Source organism: Rhincodon typus, chromosome 11 (assembly GCF_021869965.1).
Source record: "Rhincodon typus isolate 14 chromosome 11, sRhiTyp1.1, whole genome shotgun sequence".
Taxonomy (NCBI): Eukaryota; Metazoa; Chordata; class Chondrichthyes; order Orectolobiformes; family Rhincodontidae; genus Rhincodon; species Rhincodon typus.
The window spans coordinates 72712038-72730049 of record NC_063342.1 but is presented as its reverse complement, the minus strand read 5'-3'; the positions used below and the strand labels follow the sequence as shown (position 1 = coordinate 72730049).

At 42.6% G+C, this 18012-nt stretch overlaps 1 protein-coding gene across 1 annotated transcript in view; it reads right to left on the bottom strand.

Moving 5' to 3' along the window:
* Window positions 1-18012, bottom strand: part of LOC109925926 — a 250018-nt gene that overhangs the window by 16081 nt on the left and 215925 nt on the right. The window contains exons 2-5 of the mRNA XM_048602612.1: window positions 12020-12271; window positions 9189-9233; window positions 8085-8156; window positions 6150-6215 (exon numbers count right to left, since the gene is read on the bottom strand). Of these exons, the coding sequence (XP_048458569.1) occupies window positions 6150-6215; window positions 8085-8156; window positions 9189-9233; window positions 12020-12242 (406 nt within the window). The 5' untranslated portion in view covers window positions 12243-12271. The remainder of the gene's footprint in view (window positions 1-6149; window positions 6216-8084; window positions 8157-9188; window positions 9234-12019; window positions 12272-18012) is intronic.

Genomic DNA, 18012 nt, shown 5'->3' with positions numbered 1-18012 from the left:
TGATTGAGATGTTGTGCAATGTCATTTTCGATACAAAAACCGCTAAGGTAGACTGAGTGTTAGGAGGTTTTTAAAAAACAAGCAGGTTCGTGGTTGAGCCAAATCTTGTGTCTGTGCAGTTTTGTTCTGTATAAAATCCTACAATCCAAGAACCATTTATAAGGGGACAATGAGAATGCCAACAAAGTGTAAGCAGTTGCCAATGTAGATAGAAGCATAATATTACCAAGAGTTATAAATAAATTAAGTGAATGGGAAAAATGGCCTATATTGAAATCCATTTGCCAATTTTTCCCATTAGGATCACAATTTCCCAGTGCACCTATTATTGAAATTGTTTATTAACGCTATTTATTACACAATACAAGATATAAACTAGCTTACCCCTAGTTAGTTCCACAACATATTTCTCCAGAAATGTGGTGGCACGGTGGCTAGCACTGCTGCCTCCCAGCGCCAGGGACCTGGGTTCAATTCCACCCTTGGGCGACTGTCTGTGTGGAGTTTGCACATTCTCCCTGTGTCTGTGTGGGTTTCCTCCAGGTGCTCCGGTTTCCTCCCACAGTCCAAAGATGTGCAGGCTAGGTGGATTGGCCATGCTAAATTGCCCGTCGTGTTCAGGGATGTGTAGATTAGGTGGGTTGTAGCAGGGTGGGTCTGGGTGAGATGCTTTGAGGTTCGGTGTGGACTGGTTGGACCGAAGGGCCTGTTTCCACACTGTAGGGATTCTATGATCTATGATCTAAAACTGTCATTAAATCATTCCACAAATGTATCTTATCGACCACCTTTGCCAATTTGACTAGTCTAGTTTATATTAAGATTGAAGTACCTCACACTTATTACTTTGTCTTTGTTATAAGCTCTAATAACTTCTTGTTTTATGTTCTGTCCAAACATGCACACTGTTAGGAGCCCATAAACTACACCCACCTGTGTTTTCTACCCTTTGGCATTACTAATCTCCACACTAATTATATTTCCCAATTCACTGAATTGAGATCCTTTCTCACCACTGTTCTTGTGTCATCTTTTACTGTCAGGGCTACTTCTCCTACTTTTCCATTCTGTCTATTTTTTTCAAAATGTTGTGATCCTAGAATATTTATTTTCCAATTTTGGTCACCTTGTAACTATCTCTCTGCAATTGTGATTTGACCCAATCACTTGTGTTCCATCTGTGTCACTATTTCTGGAATGTGGGTAATATTGGACAGGTTCCAATTATTGCCAAGGTCTAGTCTTCCTGAGAGACATCTTATGTCCATACATAGCAAGTCCTGGACAGCATTTAGGCTTGGGCTGACAAGAAACACTTGTAGAATAGATTACAACTAATCAGAAAATGAAACAGGCTAACCACATAAATGTGGCTACAATGGTAGGTAAAAGACTAGGAATTTTGCAATGAGCAGCTTAATTCCTGTCTCCCAATGCCTGCTCATTATCAAAAAGATCAGCCATGATCTTATTGAATGGTGGGACAGGCTTGACGGGCTGAATGGCTTTCTTAATTTGCATATTTGTACCTACAAGGCACAAGTTAGGAGTGTGATGGAATACTCTCGCCAGCTAAGACAAAGCAACCTGCCAGATTGCCAACCTCAGCCCTAACCTTCAGCCTTCACTCCCTCTACCACCAATGCACAGTGGCAGCAGGATGTACCAGCTACACTGCAGGAACTCACCAAGGCTGCTTTGATAGCACCTTCCAAACCTGCAACTTCTATCACCAAGGAGGACAAATGCAGCAGATACATTGGAACACCACCACCTCCAAGTTCCCATCCAAGCCACTCACCATCCTGACTTGGAAGTATATCGCTGTTCCTTGCGTGTCGCTGGGTCAAAGTCCTGGAACTTGCTCCCTAAGAGCCCATGGACTGCAGTGTTTTAAGAAGGTGGCTCACCAGCACCCTCTCAAAGGCAACTAAGGATGGACAGTAAGTGCTGACCAAGCCAGCGATGCCTACATCCCATGAATAAATAAATTTAAAACCAAGAGGTTGATGATGGCGTAAGGGGATATAGAAAAGGAGTTAGAACGGAGAAACCATTGAGAAGGTTTTGCCCTGTGGGCTGCGGATGGGAAAAAGGAAGTAGAGGCAGCCAAACAGATGGTCCCAATCTTTGCAATAAGGCAATCACAATAAGGCAATAAGTGCTCACACTTATTGGGGGTGAAAATGGATGAGACCATTGGAGAGTGTTCTAAGATAATGGTTTGTGGTGGTGAAAAGAAGCCAGTGGTTGTCTTTGCATTCCAGGATGACTCTTGAGTGGAGAGAAGTTTTGGCAGATTTGCACAGGGCCCACTAATGTTTGTGATCCAGTCAAATGTGGCTGTAAATGGCGAGGGCAGAAGGACACCATTACTGACTGAGCCACACCCTGTGATGTAGGTTAATGGTCTGCTGTATTGCAGGATTGCTGCAGTCCATCTTCTTGTGGAGTGTGTGAAATCAGACAGATAGGAATCATATCAGATTCAGCGTTATTGACGTAGATCTGAAGCTGAATAATTGGAAGAGGAATGTTAGGAACACTGTCCCCTCAGTTAGAGGTTATGGATTCATTCCAGGATCAATGTTACAATACAGAATCAGCCCAGTAAGCAGGTGATTCTCAAAAGTATTCTGTCATGGATGACCTAAAGGGATAGACAGAGTAGATGCTGAAAAAAATGTTTCCCTTGGTTTTGGAGTCTAGAATCAGGAGACACCATCTCACTTTCAGAATAAAAGGGCAGCCATTAAGGACCGAGATAAGGAGGAATATAAATTAGGAGAAGTATGTCATTAGGCCTCTCAAGACTGCCGCACCTTTCAATTCGATCATGGTCGATAGGTTTGACGGGGCAGGCATTGAAGAAACAAGAGGTGCATTATTCATTGCAGAATTTCAACTTTTGACCTACTCTTGTAGCCACAATATTCATAAGGCTGGTTTAGTTCAGTTTCTGGTCAACGGTAATCCCAGGATGTTGATCCTGGGGTATTGAGTGATGAAATGCCATCGAATGTCAAGGGAAAATGGTTAGATTCTTCACTTGAAGGTTGGTGAATCTTTGGAATTCTTTACTTCAGAGAACTGTGGAAACTCAGTTATTAAGTTCAAGACAGGGATCAACAGATTTCTAGTTGTTCATGACACTAAAGGATATGGGGATAGTGCAGAAATATGAAATCAGGTAGACAGAGTCATAGAATCGTACAGCATGGAAACAGAACCTTCAATCCAGCCAGTCCATGCCGACCATAACCCCAAACTAAATTAGTCCCACCTGCCTGCATTTGACCCATATCCCTCCAAACATTTCTTATTCATATACTCATCTGAACATCTTTTAAACTTTGTCTTTTAAACTCACATTAACCACTTCCTCTGGAAGTTCGTTCCACACATGAACCACTCTGTATAAAAAAAATTACACCTTCTGTCTTTTTTAAATCTTTCTCCACTTATGTTAAAACATGCCCTTTGATCGTGAAATCCCCCAACCTAGGGAAAAGGCACCTGTCATTCACCTTATCTATACCCCTCATGATTTTATAAACCTCTATAAGGTCACCCCTCAACCTGTTACGCTCCAGTGAAAAAAGTCCCAGCCTATCCAGCCTCTCCACATAACTCAAACCCTGCATTCCCAGCAACATCCTGGTAAATCTCTTCTGAACCCTCTCCAGCATGATGATGATGATGACAACAACAACAACAACAACAACAACAACAACAACAACAATGATAATCAGCCATGAGCTAGAATGATGGAGCAGACTTGAGGGGCTGAATAGCTTACCCTTGCCCCTATGTTCCTCCTGTCCCATTTCACTTGATACCAGATAAAGTCTAAACAGAATTAATGGGAAGATGGGATGCTGCTCTTCATGAGGCCAAGCTGGGAAACTTCAGTTGTACTCTGGATTCAGCTGGTTTCTGTTCTGGTTTTGGTTGTATATGAGCATATGAATTAGGAGCAGGTACAGGGCGCGCGAGTGTGCTATGACATTTGATAAAGTCATGGCTGATTTGACGGTGGCCTCAACTCTGCTTTCCTGTCTATCCTCATAACTGATTCCCCGTGTTAACCAAGAACTTATCTAACTTTGTCTCAAAAATATTCAATAACCCAGACTCTGTCGCTCTCTGGGAAGGAGAATTCCACAGGCTAATGAACTTTAGAATTTTTAATTTCATTTCCATTTTAAATACAAGACTCTTTAAACTCTGTCCTCTAGTTCCAGTCTGTCTCACAAGGAGAAATATCCTCTCTGCATTTCCCCCCTGTCAAGACCTCTTTGGATCCTATATTTTTTCATAAGATCAGCTCTCATTCTTTTAAATTCTAGTTAATATAGGGCCAATCTGTCCTCATACCATATTGCTTTCATTCCAGGAATCAGTTGAATGAATTGTCTCGTCAAAATTGGTGGTATAGTGGATTACGAAGAAGGTTACCTAAGAATACAATGAGATCTTTATCAGATGCAGCAATGGGCCGAGAAGTGGCAGATGGAGTTAATTTAAATAAATGAGATATTGCATTTTTGTAAGGCAAACTATGGTAGGACTTACACAGTTAAGGGTAGGGCCCTGGGGAATGTTGTTGAACAGAGGGACCGTGAGGTGAAGTTTTATAGTTCCTTGAAAGTGGTATCGCAGGTAGACAGAAGCAATTTGGCACACTTGCCTTCGTTGGTCAGAGAAGTGAGTATTGGAGTTGGAACATCGGGTTGCAGCTGTACAAGACATTCATGAGGGGCACAGAAAGGGTGATTAGCCAAGATCTTTCTTCAAGGGTAGAGGAGCCCAAAACTAGGTGTCATAGAATTAAGGTGAGAGGGAAAGTATTTAAAAGGGACCTGAGGGGCCACTTTTTCACACAGACAGTGATGCATGAATGGAATTGTACCTGCCAGAGGAAGTGGTAGAGACAGGTACAATTACAACATTTAGACAGTTATATGAATAGGAAAGGTTTAGAGGGACATGGGCCAAATGCAAGCAAATGGGACTATTTTAGTTTAGGATACCTGGCTAGCATTGACAAGCTGCACCAAAGTGTAAGTTTCTGTGCTGTATAACTCTATCACTCCATCTTCTAATGAAATTATATATCTTTTCTTAAGTAGAGGAGACTAGAACTATACACTGTTCTCCATGTATACTCTCACCAATAGCTTGTATAACTGCAACAAAACTTCCCTACTTCTTTACTCAATTCCGTTTGCAACAAAGGCCATCGTTCCATTTGCCTTCCAATACCTGCAAACCAACGTTTTATTGATTCGTGTTCCAGGATGCCCAGATCCCCATTACTGCAGAGTTCTACGATTTCTCTCCACTTAAATTGCCTGCAGTTGAGAATGGAAGTAGGTGCTTGGAACTGTGCCAGTGAGCACAAGATACTTGGAATGTGTTTGCAGTCAAAAGTCCATCAAGCCTTTTTAACTGAATATAGACTACAGCATCTTGGCCTATCTTGTGGACCACGTGAAATGACTCCACAGCTCACATGGTCCCTGCACCACACTTTGAGAATCACTACACCTGTCGCAGTTATTCCATTTCACATTTACCCTCCATCCAATTAAATAGGACGAGCCCATGTTGTTCCCCAGACACCACATCTCAAGGTGTGCGAGAATTACTGAAGCAAAGTAACATTTTCTAAATCCCACGCAAATGACTGATTCTTGTAATTCTTCTCTCCCCCAGGAATGCAAGCATGTTCCCAGCACCCTCTTCTGTGTCTGTGAAGTGCACCAGCCAGGACAACGGTATCTGTGAGAGGCACATCTAAGTAAACCAAGCCATCGACCTCTGTGAGCAAGGGCCCTAGATGGCTCAGTCTATATAGAATCCTTCTGAGCTGAGAGCCACTGTAGTGTGATGTTTTTGAGAGGGAGAGCTGCATCGTTGTCAAGCCTTTCAACCCACTCCTGTTAGTAGCCTCCATGCTACCTTCCCTACTGGAACTGTTGTTGCAGGGACACCCCCCTCCCACCTCAAATGACAAATGGCACTGGTGGAGTTCACATCAATAACAAGTGGATTGGAGCAGCTGCTCAGTTCCACACCTAAACCCCCTTCACCCAGCTATATCTACTGCAGTTTATGAGAACACATACATTCTACCACATGCAAACCTTTCTCTATTTGTTGCAGCTGAATTTCTTCACCATATCCACACTTCAGCTTCAAATCTTGCAACCCTGGAAGACAATAAATGGAAAATAAATTCTAGAGAGATGCAGGTTGGCTATGTCTGTGGTCATTGCTTGCATCACTCAGGAGATCTGACACAAATTTACATGTTGTGTGAAGGAAAGTTAGACTTTGCCAATCACAGTTCCTGAATGTGAGTCACGGGGAACACTGCAGAGCACCAATGTAATAACCCATGTAGGAAAATCACTTTCAGCTGGACACCGAGAGGGAAGACTCAGGAACACACCCAAAAAGTAAATTTAACAGCAGCTTATTATCCAAACTTCTCTTGCTGCTCAAATGGAACATGGAATACAAAGCACATGTATTCATCATGCACCTTGTAATCTTCCAAAGAGAAGGTAAATCTGGTGTGAAGCTCCTAAGTGCAGGTGATAGTATTTTGGAGAAAACAGGGCAAACAATTTACATACAAACAGTGAACAAATCAATGAGGAATCAACCTGTGTTGGGCAGAGTTGATAGAGGAACAAATGATCCCCAGGAGTGTTTTTCCTTGAATGGACCCTTGGGATTTTACACATTGCTTTGTATGAGCGGATAGAACCTGCCTACTACTGTAGTTCTTTCAATGCTGAATATTTCCTCTGTCCCTATCACCAGTGGAGCCTTCATTAGCCTCTCTGGAATTCCCTTGCTAAGCCCTTCTCCTGTGTAACATCCCACTTCCAAAGCTGTCTGAAAACCTACGATTAAGTTGTCATCTCCAATTGATCGAGTACTGTTTGGGTTTGATATCAAACTGCAGAATGTTTCTGTGCTAGCTAAAAAGACATCACAGAAATGGCTGTTGCTGTTGAATCTCAAAATGTGTTCTCTATACAGCAAACAGGAATGTGATGTGAATTCACATGCAATGCTTCAAACTCTTAAATCCCATCTCCACCTTGCAACATTTCCAGCTGCTGACCCTCTCTCAGTCTGCTGCTCAAACCCTCCTCTACGCCCTTGTCATGGCTTCCATTTACCAACAACATATTTATCAGGATCAATCCTACTGGAAAATACACCTTCCACACAACTCCAATGCCCACATCATGTTTCATTCTTCCATGAACCCCTGTGTCAGCTATGGCAGTCAGAATGTCACAGGTTCAAGTTACACACAAGGAGTTGGGCCCATAATCAAGTCTGACATTCCAGTGTAACCCTAAGGCAGCACACACTGGTGCAAATGCCATTTATCAAACAAGATGTTAGACCAAGGCCCTGTTTACTCTCTCAGGCACTATTTTGAAGAAGAGCAGGGGAATTCTCCATGGTATTGTAGCCAATATTATCTCTGAACAACTCCTTACAATAGATTAGCCAGTCATAATCATATTTCTGTTTGTGGAAGCTTGCTGTGCTCAAATTAGCGATTGCATTTCTTACATTGCATCAGTGATTACATTTCAGAAAATACTTAACTGACTGCAAATCACTCTGGGACATCCTGAGATATGAAAGCTGCTGTAGAAATATCCTCCACTGGCTTCCCAGCCACAACCAAACTAAATCCAAACTCCATGTTTTCATTTATAGCTCTTCACATCTCCCAGACTGACAGATCTAGCTGGCTTCTATTAATCTGACTCCGGTACATCTTTCACAGACAACCATGCTCCCAAACACTACGTCTTTAACCCTGTTCTACCACTGGTGGCAGTGTGTCCATCTCTGTACCGTTCAGACTCTAGACATCCATTGTCCAATACATTAAACGTTTCTTCACAGTCCCCTACCTCAGAGACCCCTCAGTCACCCCTCCTAATTCTTCCCCTCTGACATGATGCACTGGAAAGTTTGGGGGAAAGTGTGCTCACAACAGATTACTGCAACCCACAAAATCATTCCAGAGAGCCTCCACTCACAAGATGATACTGGCTCCGTTTCCTCTTCTGGAGCAGGAGCAGGAGACGATAACAAAGGGAGTTGCTCCGTATCTGCAAAGGAAAGAGTGAAAACTGCTAGTGACTCAAACATGCATCAGAGGATTATATGTCTTCACCAAACACCTACACTCTTTCAAGGAAGGCTTCATTCACAGGGAATGTTTCCTTAAGGAATTCTATACATGAGCAGGTCAACCGAAGTGGAATTACAAGATGATCTTGACGAGCCGTTCTATGTTTTGGATCCCTTCGGCTACCTCCTTCACAGTTCCAGTTTGTTAGTTACTTTGTTCATCATTTTCTAAAGAGGTGGAGGATTCCCTGCCTGTCAGGGCATTTATACCTCGGCAGTACTGAATTTAGCTGACTGAGGTTAATTGAAGAGGGGCAGATAAAAAACACAGTTTGCAAGTTAGGTCATTCCCTTCTGTTGGTTTAAAATATTGTTTGACACGACAAGATCACACCATAAGTACTGGAAAATGCTATTGGAAGTGTTGGGTGGTTGTTTCTGACCAGTGGGCTGAAGGGCTTATTTCTGCTTTTCTCTGTGACTCTAAGAAACACATAATACCAGTGAAAATTATGCAACATTAGAGAGGGAGAGTTGGCTCTCTCTGTGATTAACCCCAATATCTCAATGTGGGGCAAACTGATTTAGTGGAATTATAAATCTTGACACTGTAACTGATCACATGACACTGATATTGTTAAGAGAAAATATCCCCGTCTAGAATGAACATGTGATGAGTGAGGTCTTAGACACTAGACAGTTATATTTGATAATCTGTTATGTACACATGTAGGTAAAGGAACAGCACATAAGGAGTTGCAGCATCTTACTTGTGATAAGGAGTAAGGAGACTGAGAACCTTCCAGATTGATATTTCAATGTGCAGGTAGCACTACTGGCTTAAAACACAACATAAGGCACAAATAATGGTGCAGTAAGCATCACCATAACATGCAGTTTACTGCCAACACTTTATCTTGGGCCAATGTTCTGGTTCCCTCTCATAAGGAGCATAATTCTCTCATAATTCTGCTGTTGTCATGGGTTTTGTGTCGAACTAACTCCCTTACCTTGCTGTAGCTGGATAGGAAATGCTGGTTCCCTCTCATAAGGAGCTGCAGTAAAGACAGAGAGAGAAAAAAAAAAAAAAAACTTTCATGATTGGGTCCAAAGCCTCACTGCGTCAACATGATGGTGTGTCTAATGACATCACCTACTTCTGGGACAGGCTTACTGTTCAATAACATCACTCACATCAGGGACCACGAGACGTTTCAGAGACAACAATCACTTCAGGGATGAGCTGAATGATCAAAGGTAACAGCCACCTCAGGGATACAGTGAATATTCCACCACATCAACCACTTTTGGGACAGGCTAAATGCTCAGAGACATCAACCACTTCAGGGATAGACCAAATGTTCAGTGACAATTTGCATTTATAGAACTCTTTAATACAAAAAACCATCCCAGGGTTACATGAGGACTATAAAGAAAATGTGGCCCATTAGGATAGGTGGCCAAAAGGGATACGCCTTCAGACATGGACACTTAGTCGGTTTTAAAGAGAATCTTAAAGAAGGAAAGAGAAATACTGAGGCAGAGACATTTATTAAGGGAATTCCAGAGCTTGTGTTTGTGGCAGCTGAAGGCATGGTTGCCAATGGTGGAGCAACTAAAAATGGAAATACTCAAGAGGCCAGAATTAGAGAAGGGCCAATATCTTGGGACTTGTAAGGCTGGATGATGTTACAGAAATAAGGAGGAGTTAGTCCATGCAAGGGTTTGAAAAGCAAGTAAGAATTTTAAAATTGTGACATTTCTTAGCCAACGAAGAGTAGTGAGCACAGGTAAATGCTGAGTAGGGATGTGGATAGCAGCGTTTTGGATGACCTCAAGTTTGCAGAGAATAGAATATGAGAGGCTGATCAGGCGTGTACAGGAATAGTTAAGTCTCGAGGTAACAAAGACATGGCTGAGGGTTTCAGCAGCAGATGAGGTGAGATAAAGACAAATGTTGTTAAGAAGGAAATAGCGATGGGTGGCACAGTGGTTAGCATTGTTGCCTCACAGCGCCAGGGATCAGAGTTCGATTCCACCCTCAGGCTGTGTGGGTTTCCTCCGGGTGCGCTGGTTTCCTCCCACAGTCCAGGGATGTACAGGCTAGGTGGATTGGCCATGGGAAATGCAGGATTACAGGGATATGAGTGGGATGCTCTTCAGAGGGTCGGTGTGGGCTTGATGGGCCAAATGGCTGGTTTCCACACTGTAGGAATTCTATGAGATATGTGGCTGGAAGCTCACATCAGATCAAATATAACACCAATATTGCAGAGTCTGGTTCAGCCTCAGGTGGTTGCCAGGGAAAGAAATAATGTTGGTGGCTGGAGAATGGATGGCAATTGCTTCAGTTTTTCCAACCTTTAGTGGGAAGCAATTTCTGCTAAATCACTACTGGCTGTTGGACAAGTAGCGTGACAGTTTAGAGATGGTGGAGGGTTAGCAGTGACAAAAAGCTGGGTGTTGTCAGCTTTCAAGTTAAAAATTGATATTGTGTTTTCTAATTATGCAGCTGACGGCTGGTCAGTGCAGAAGAAATGGAGGGCATCGAGAATAGATCCTTGGATGATACCAGGGAGAATTGCTCAGGTGTGTGAAAAGAAGCCATTGATGGCAATTCTTTGCCTGTGACTAGACAGATCAGAATGGAACTAGGCGATGCATTTCCACTGGATGGTGATCAGACTGGAACATAGCCAGGTTGGTAGATTGGGCAGGCACAAGTCTGATGAAATTTAATACCAAACAGTGCAAAGTGATACATTTTGGTAGGAGGAACAAGCAGAGATAATATAAACTAAAGGGGGTGAAGGAGCGCAGACACTTGGTAGTCTGCATGTACAAATTGTTATAGATGTCAGGACAGATTATAAAAGCAGTTTAAAAAGCCGTTAAGGAATATTGGGCTTTATGAATGGAGACACAGAGTACAAAAGTAAGGAAATTATGATGAACCTTTAGAAAACAGCAGTTCAACTTCAACCGCAGAATTACATTCAATTCTGAGAACTGCACTATTTAGGAATGGTTTTAAGACATTAGAGAATAGTTTCAGAGATGACAGACTTCAGTGGTGTGCATAGATTTGAGAATCTGAGATGGTTCTCCTTGGGGAAGAGAAGATTGAGAGGATATCAAAGTATTCAAAATCATGAGGGCTTCAGAAGTGTAGACAAAAGGAAACTACCCATTGTCAGGAGGGTCCAGAACCAGAGGACATAGATTTAAGGTGCTTGGCAAAAGACCTAAACAAGACATGAGGAAATATGTAGTGAGTGGTTAGAATCTGGAATGCACTTCCTGAAAGAGTAGTGGAGGCAGTGCATTCAGTAGGGAATTAATGAAGTATTTAAAAGGAAAAATTTGCAGGACTGAAGGGAAAAGGCTGAGGGAGTGGAATTAGCTGAGTTGCTATTGCAGAGAGATGACATGGAATGGACAGGCCAAACAGCTTTCAGTGCTGTAACCTATGATTCATTGCCAATGTAGACTGGAACAGAATTCTGTTCAGTGACATAACTCATCTCAGGAATAGGCCGATCACTCAGTAACACACTACTAAGCCACGATATCACAGTGACAGTGATACAGCCATTTCCTCGGTTCATGAACCTGCTGCCAGTGCTCAAAAACCAAAGAACTAGCAGCTAATCCTTTAATAGCAGCAGTATTTTTTATTTTAGTTTAGATCATTTGCAAAAACTTTAAAATACTTCATGATGCATATTCAAAATCTTTAACAACTCGAACTGCGCTGACTGTTTCATGCAGCATCTTATCTAGTGACGGTATCTTCTGTCTGTGACTCTACATTAAGTCAAATAATGAAGCGTAATCTGACCATTGATATCTTCTGCCAGGATTGTGTCTTCCTCATGTAGAGCTTCATAGAGTTTCCGACAGGAACGCTCTCCTTTCTGCAGGCAGATATTAATCAATCGCTGGGCTTGACCGTAAGCTGTTGTTTGCCCCTGCACAATGTCGAGTTCATACTGCGAAATCATTTCATCGGAGAATAACCTCATGGCTATGGGAATAACCAGGTGTCCAAGCCGCTGACACATAATATTTGCTTGTTTTTGTAGTTTCTGCTCTACAGGGATACAAATTTATCCAGGTTACAGTCTTAATCACACTAATTTTATTCAGTCTACAAGTAGTTGTCTACAAAGCAAACAAAAGAGCAGGAGCACATATCATTTAAGCCACCTATCATCACAACTTCACTGCCAGGGTCCATTCAAGACATAATTAATAATACCATTGATATAATCCTCCCACACATGGGCAATTTGACATGAGATATGTGTCATCAGTTGGTTCTATTCACTGGTATCCCATGGCAGTCAGAAATGTCAGAACACTTTGATCATATCATTTGCTTGCCAGAATGTACACAAATCCACAGGAGAGAGAAAAGGCAACTCTTCCTTTGGGCCTTGCTCATTTTGGAAGCTTTGTATTGGTACCAATAGCCCCTACTATTGGAGACAGTAAGATGGCAGACCCCAACCTGTCTATCTTCCAACTCACCTATCTGCTCCATCCTTCTCACTGACCAACCACAATAACCCCCTACTTGCATCACCAGCTTCAAAATCTCTCCATCCCCAATCTGTCCATCTTCCTACTCACCTATCCGCTCCACCCTTCCCACTGACCAACCACAATAACCCCCTACCTGCATCCATCGATCTCCATCTCACCTACCCTCTCCCCAGCCCCACTCCCCTCCCTCTATTTATTTCTGGTCTCCCCTCCCCCTCCCCAGTCTTGAAGAAGGGTTTCGGCATGGTCCAGCAACACCTTGCTTTAGAAATTCTCGTTTTTTTTTCCCAGTTCCCACCATGGCTTTGCCTCTTCTTTCTTCTATGACATTTCCCTGACTTCCTCCTCTCAAAGATTTCTGCACTTTTCCAATCCACTTCCAGCTCCCAGATTTTCTTTCCTCCAATGTTGGCAGTCATGCCTTCAGCTGCCTGGGTCAGAAGCTCTGGAATTCCCTCCCTACACTTGTCTGCTTTTCTCAACTTCTTTAAGATAATCCTTAAAACTTATCATTTTAAATGAGCTATTGAACACTTGTCCTAATATCTCCTTGTGTGAAGCAATGTCAAACTTTATCTGAGTGGTCTGTGATGCATCTTGGTGTATTTTATAATCTTATCATGGGATCTTACAGCATAGGTAACTATTCAAGCTGTTGTGCAGTTCCAACTCTCCTGCACCTTGTTGTCTCGGTCCTACGATGCTGCTTGGCCTGCTGTGCTCATCCAGCCCTGCACCTTGTTGTCTTCGAAAGAGCTGTTGAATTTAAAATTACTCATAAGAGTTTGATTGCACAATCTATGCAGAAAGGCAGCCTCTTCACTGTGCATGCATAGACATGCAAGAGGATTTCACAAGGCTACATATATGAACAAACTGCCTGCACAAACAAAATAAGACGTTTGTTGATTCCAGCACCCTATCACCCATTCCAGATCCTATTCACCTTCTGCATGAAAAAAAATTCTCATTTCTCATTGCTTTTTTTTCACTAGTTTATTTACAGTTCAATTTATGACATCTGGTTATCATTCCAAAGGCAACAGACTTTTCCCTACTGCCTTCAAAATGTGGAACACCTCTATAAATTGATCCTTAACTTTCTCTGCTTCAAGGACAACTTAAGACAATAAGATGTGGGAAAACAAGTAGGCCATCCAACCCATCTAGTCTGCTCCACCATTTAATGAGATAAACTGTGGCTGACCTGATAATCCTCACCTCCAATTTTCTGCCTTTTGTCTATAACCCTTGATTTCCTTACTGACTAAAGGTCTCTCTCAGTCCTGAATATTTTTAATGATCCAGACTCTGGTAAAGAATTCCATAGATTCACACTCTGTGGGGGAAAAAACATCCTCTTCAACTCTGTCCTAACTGGGTGACCTGCTACTCTGAGATTATGCCCTCTGGTCCTAGACTCACTTACAAGAAGCAACAACTTCACCACATCTATTCTGTCAAGCTCTCTAAGAATTTTATATATTTCAATAAGTTCACCTCTTATTCTTCTAAACTCTATTGCATACACACTCAACTTACTCAACCTCTCCTCATGAAAAAACTATGGGACCAAAACAGTTCACAGTATTCTAGGTGTGATCCGACTGGTGCCTTGTATAGATTAAGCAAGACTTCCTTATTTTTAACCCTATTCCCTTTGAAATCAAGTACATTTACATTCAGAAGGCATTCCATTTGTGAAATGAAGAAGTGTTTGGATTCAAAATGTTAATTCTGCGTTGTTTCCACACATGCTGCCAAAACTGCTGAATTTCTCCAGCTATTTCTGTTTTTGTTCCATTCACCTTTCTATCATCTGCTGAACTTGTATGCTAGCTTTCATGATTTATGTTCGTAGAACATCAAATCCCTGTGTTGCAGTCTTTCTCCGTTTAAAACAATTTTCAGCTCCTCTATTCAACCTGCCAAAGTGCAAAACCTCATATTCCATCTGCAAATTTGTTGCCCACTTACTTAATCGGCCTATATCCTTCCACACGCTCTGAGTCATCCTCACCTCAGCCTTCCCACCCATTATTGTGTCATTACAAACTTGGTGATAGTACATTCACTTCCCTCATCCAGGTCATTAATATATATCATGTATAATTATGGCCCCAATACTGATCCCCATGGCACTCCAATAGTTACACGATGCCATCCTGAAAAATGTGTCCCCATCCCAACTCTCTGAATTCTATTATTTAGTCAATTCTCTATATATGCTAATATATTACTTCAACATCATGGGCTCTTCTCTTATTAAGGAACCTGACATGCAGTAACTTTCTGAACACTTTGCAGAAATAAAAAAATATTACATTCACTGGTTTTCCTTTATCTATCCTGCTTATTAGCTCCTCAAAGAGTTCTAATAAATTTGTCAGGTATGTTTTCTCCTTCATGACTCTGCTTAATTGAACTGTGCTTTGTTTTGTCCATTTGTGGGATGTGGGCATCGCTGGCTGGCCAGCATTTATTGCCTGTCCTCAGTTACCTTTGAGAAGGTGGTAGTGAGCTGCCTTCTCGAACCACTGCAGTTCACCTGATGTGGGTTGACTCACAATGCCATTAGGGAGGGAATTCCAGGATTTTGATCCAGAGATAGGAAGGAATGACGATATATTTCCAAGTCAGGATGGTGAATGTCTTGGAGGGGAACTTGGAGGTGGTGGTGTTCCGATGTATCTGCTGCCCTTGTCCTTCTAGATGGAAATGGTCATGGGTTTGGAAGGTGCTGTGTGAGGATCTTTGGTGAATTTCTGCAGTGCATCTTGCAGATAGTACACACTGCTGCTACGGATCATCGGTGGTGGAGGGAGTGGATGCTTGTGGATGTAGTGCCAATCAAGCGGGCTGCTTTGTCCTGGATGGTGTCAAGCTTCTTGAGTGTTGTTGGAGCTGAAGTCATTCAGGCAAGTGGGAAGTATTCCATCATACTCCTGACTTGTGCCTTGTGGATGGTGGACAGGCTTTGAGGAGTCAGGAGGTGAGTTACTCATTGCAGCATTCCTAGCTTCTGACCTGCTGTTGTAGCCACTGTGTTTATGTGGTGAATCCAGTTGAGTTTTGGTCAATGATAATCCCCAGGATGTAGATAGTGGGGGATTCAGTGATGGTAACACTGTTGAGTGCCAAGGGGTGGTGATTAGATTGTTTGTTATTTGTGATAGTCATAGCCTGGCATTTTGTGGCATGAATGTTACTTGCCACTTGTCAGCGCAAGCCTGGATATTGTCCAGATCTTGTTGCATTTGAACATGGACTGCTTCAGTACCTGAGGAGTGGCAAATGGTGCTGAACATTGTGTAACCATCAGCGAACATCCCTACTTCTGACCTTATGATGGAGGGAAGGTCATTGATGAAGCAGCTGAAGATGGTTGGGTCGAGGACATTACCCTGAAGAACTCCTGCAGAGATGTCCTGGAGCTGTGATGACTGACCTCCAACAACCACAACCATCTTCCTGTGTGTCAGGTATGACTCCAACCACCGAGAGTTTGCCTCCTGATACCCACTGATTCCAGTTTTGCTCGGGCTCCTTAATGCTACACTCAGTCGAATGCAGCCTTGATGTCAAAAGCTGTCACTCTCGCCTCACCTCTGGAATTCAGCTCTTCTGTCCATGTTTGAACCAAGGCTGTAATGAGGTCAGGAGCCGAGTGGCCCTGGCGGAACCCAAACTGGGCATCACAGAGCAGGTTATTGCTGAGCAGGTGCTGCTTGATAGCACTGTTACTGACACCTTCCATCACTTTACTGATGATCGACAGTAGACTGATGGGGCGGTAACTGGCTGGGTTAGACTTGTCCTGCTTTTTACGTACAGGACATACTTGGGCAATTTCCCACATTGCCGGGTAGATAGCAGTGTTGTTTTTTTTTCTTTATTCATTCATGGGATGAGGGCATCACTGGCCAGGCAGCATTTATTGCCCATCCCTAATTGCCCAGAGGGCATTGGGAGTCAACTACATTGCTGTGGGTCTGGAGTCACATGTAGGCCAGACCAGGTGAGGATGGCAGTTTCCTTCCCTAAGGGACATTAGTCAACCAGATGGGTTTTTCCGACAATCGGCAATGGATTCACACTCATCATTGGATTCTTAATTCCAGATATTTTATTGAATTCAAATTTCACCATCTGCCATGGCAGGATATGAACCTGGATCCCCAGAACACTATCTGGGTCTCTGGATTAATAGTCCAGCAATAATACCACTAGGTCATCGCCTCCCCGTAACTGTGCTGGAACAGCTTGGTTAAGAGAGCAGCAAGTTCTGGATCACAAGTCTTCAGTACTATTGCCGGAAGATTGTCAGTATCCAGTGTCTCCAAGCATTTCTTGATATCACGTGGAGTGAATTGAATTGGCTGAATTTCTATATATTTTGCAATAATATCTATTAAGTTTACGTTCTCCCTTGACTCCTTTTTTGAACAAGGGTGTTAACTTTGGCAGTTTCCCAATCCTCTGGGACTTTTCCAAAATATAAGGATTCTTGGAAGATTACTACCAATGCATCAACTGCCTGTGTATCAATTTCCTTTAATATCCCAGGATGCAACCCATCTGGTCCAGGGAACTCAATGGCCTTTAGCCCCATTAGTTCCTCCAGTACATCAAAGAACATTCCACCATGCATTTTTATTTTACTAGCTGATTTACCCTCATAATTTATTTTCTCCCTTTTGTTTGGACATCTTTTGTTGGCTTTATAAACTTGTCCATTCCTCTGGTTTGCCACATTACATGCTATTCTCTTTCAATTTGATAGTCTCCTTAACTTCCTAGGTTAACCATGGTTGGTTTATCCCTTCCTGGAATCCTTCTTCTTCACTGGTAAATCTCCCTGCTCTGAGTCATGCCATTGTTCCCCCACCATCCTCTCTTGCTAACCTCCTTTCCTAATCCACTCCAGCCAACTCTGTCCTCATGCCTTTCTAATTATTCCTTATTTAAGTTCAACACAGTTGTTTTCAACCCAAGTTCCTCCCTCTCAAACTGAATGCTAAAGTACACCATGTTATGGTCGCTGTTTCCTACAGAAAATTTTACGTAAGATCATTTATTAAACCTGTCTCATTGCACATTACCGGATCCAAAGTAGACTGATCCCTAATTGGGAGAAAGTAGGAACTGCCAATGCTGGAATCTGAGATAACACAGTGTGGAGCTGGAGGAACACAGCAGGCCAAGCAGCATCAGAAGAGCAGGAAAGCTGATGTTTCGGAAATTTCTGAAGAAGGGTCCAGACCCGAAACGTCAGCTTTCCTGCTT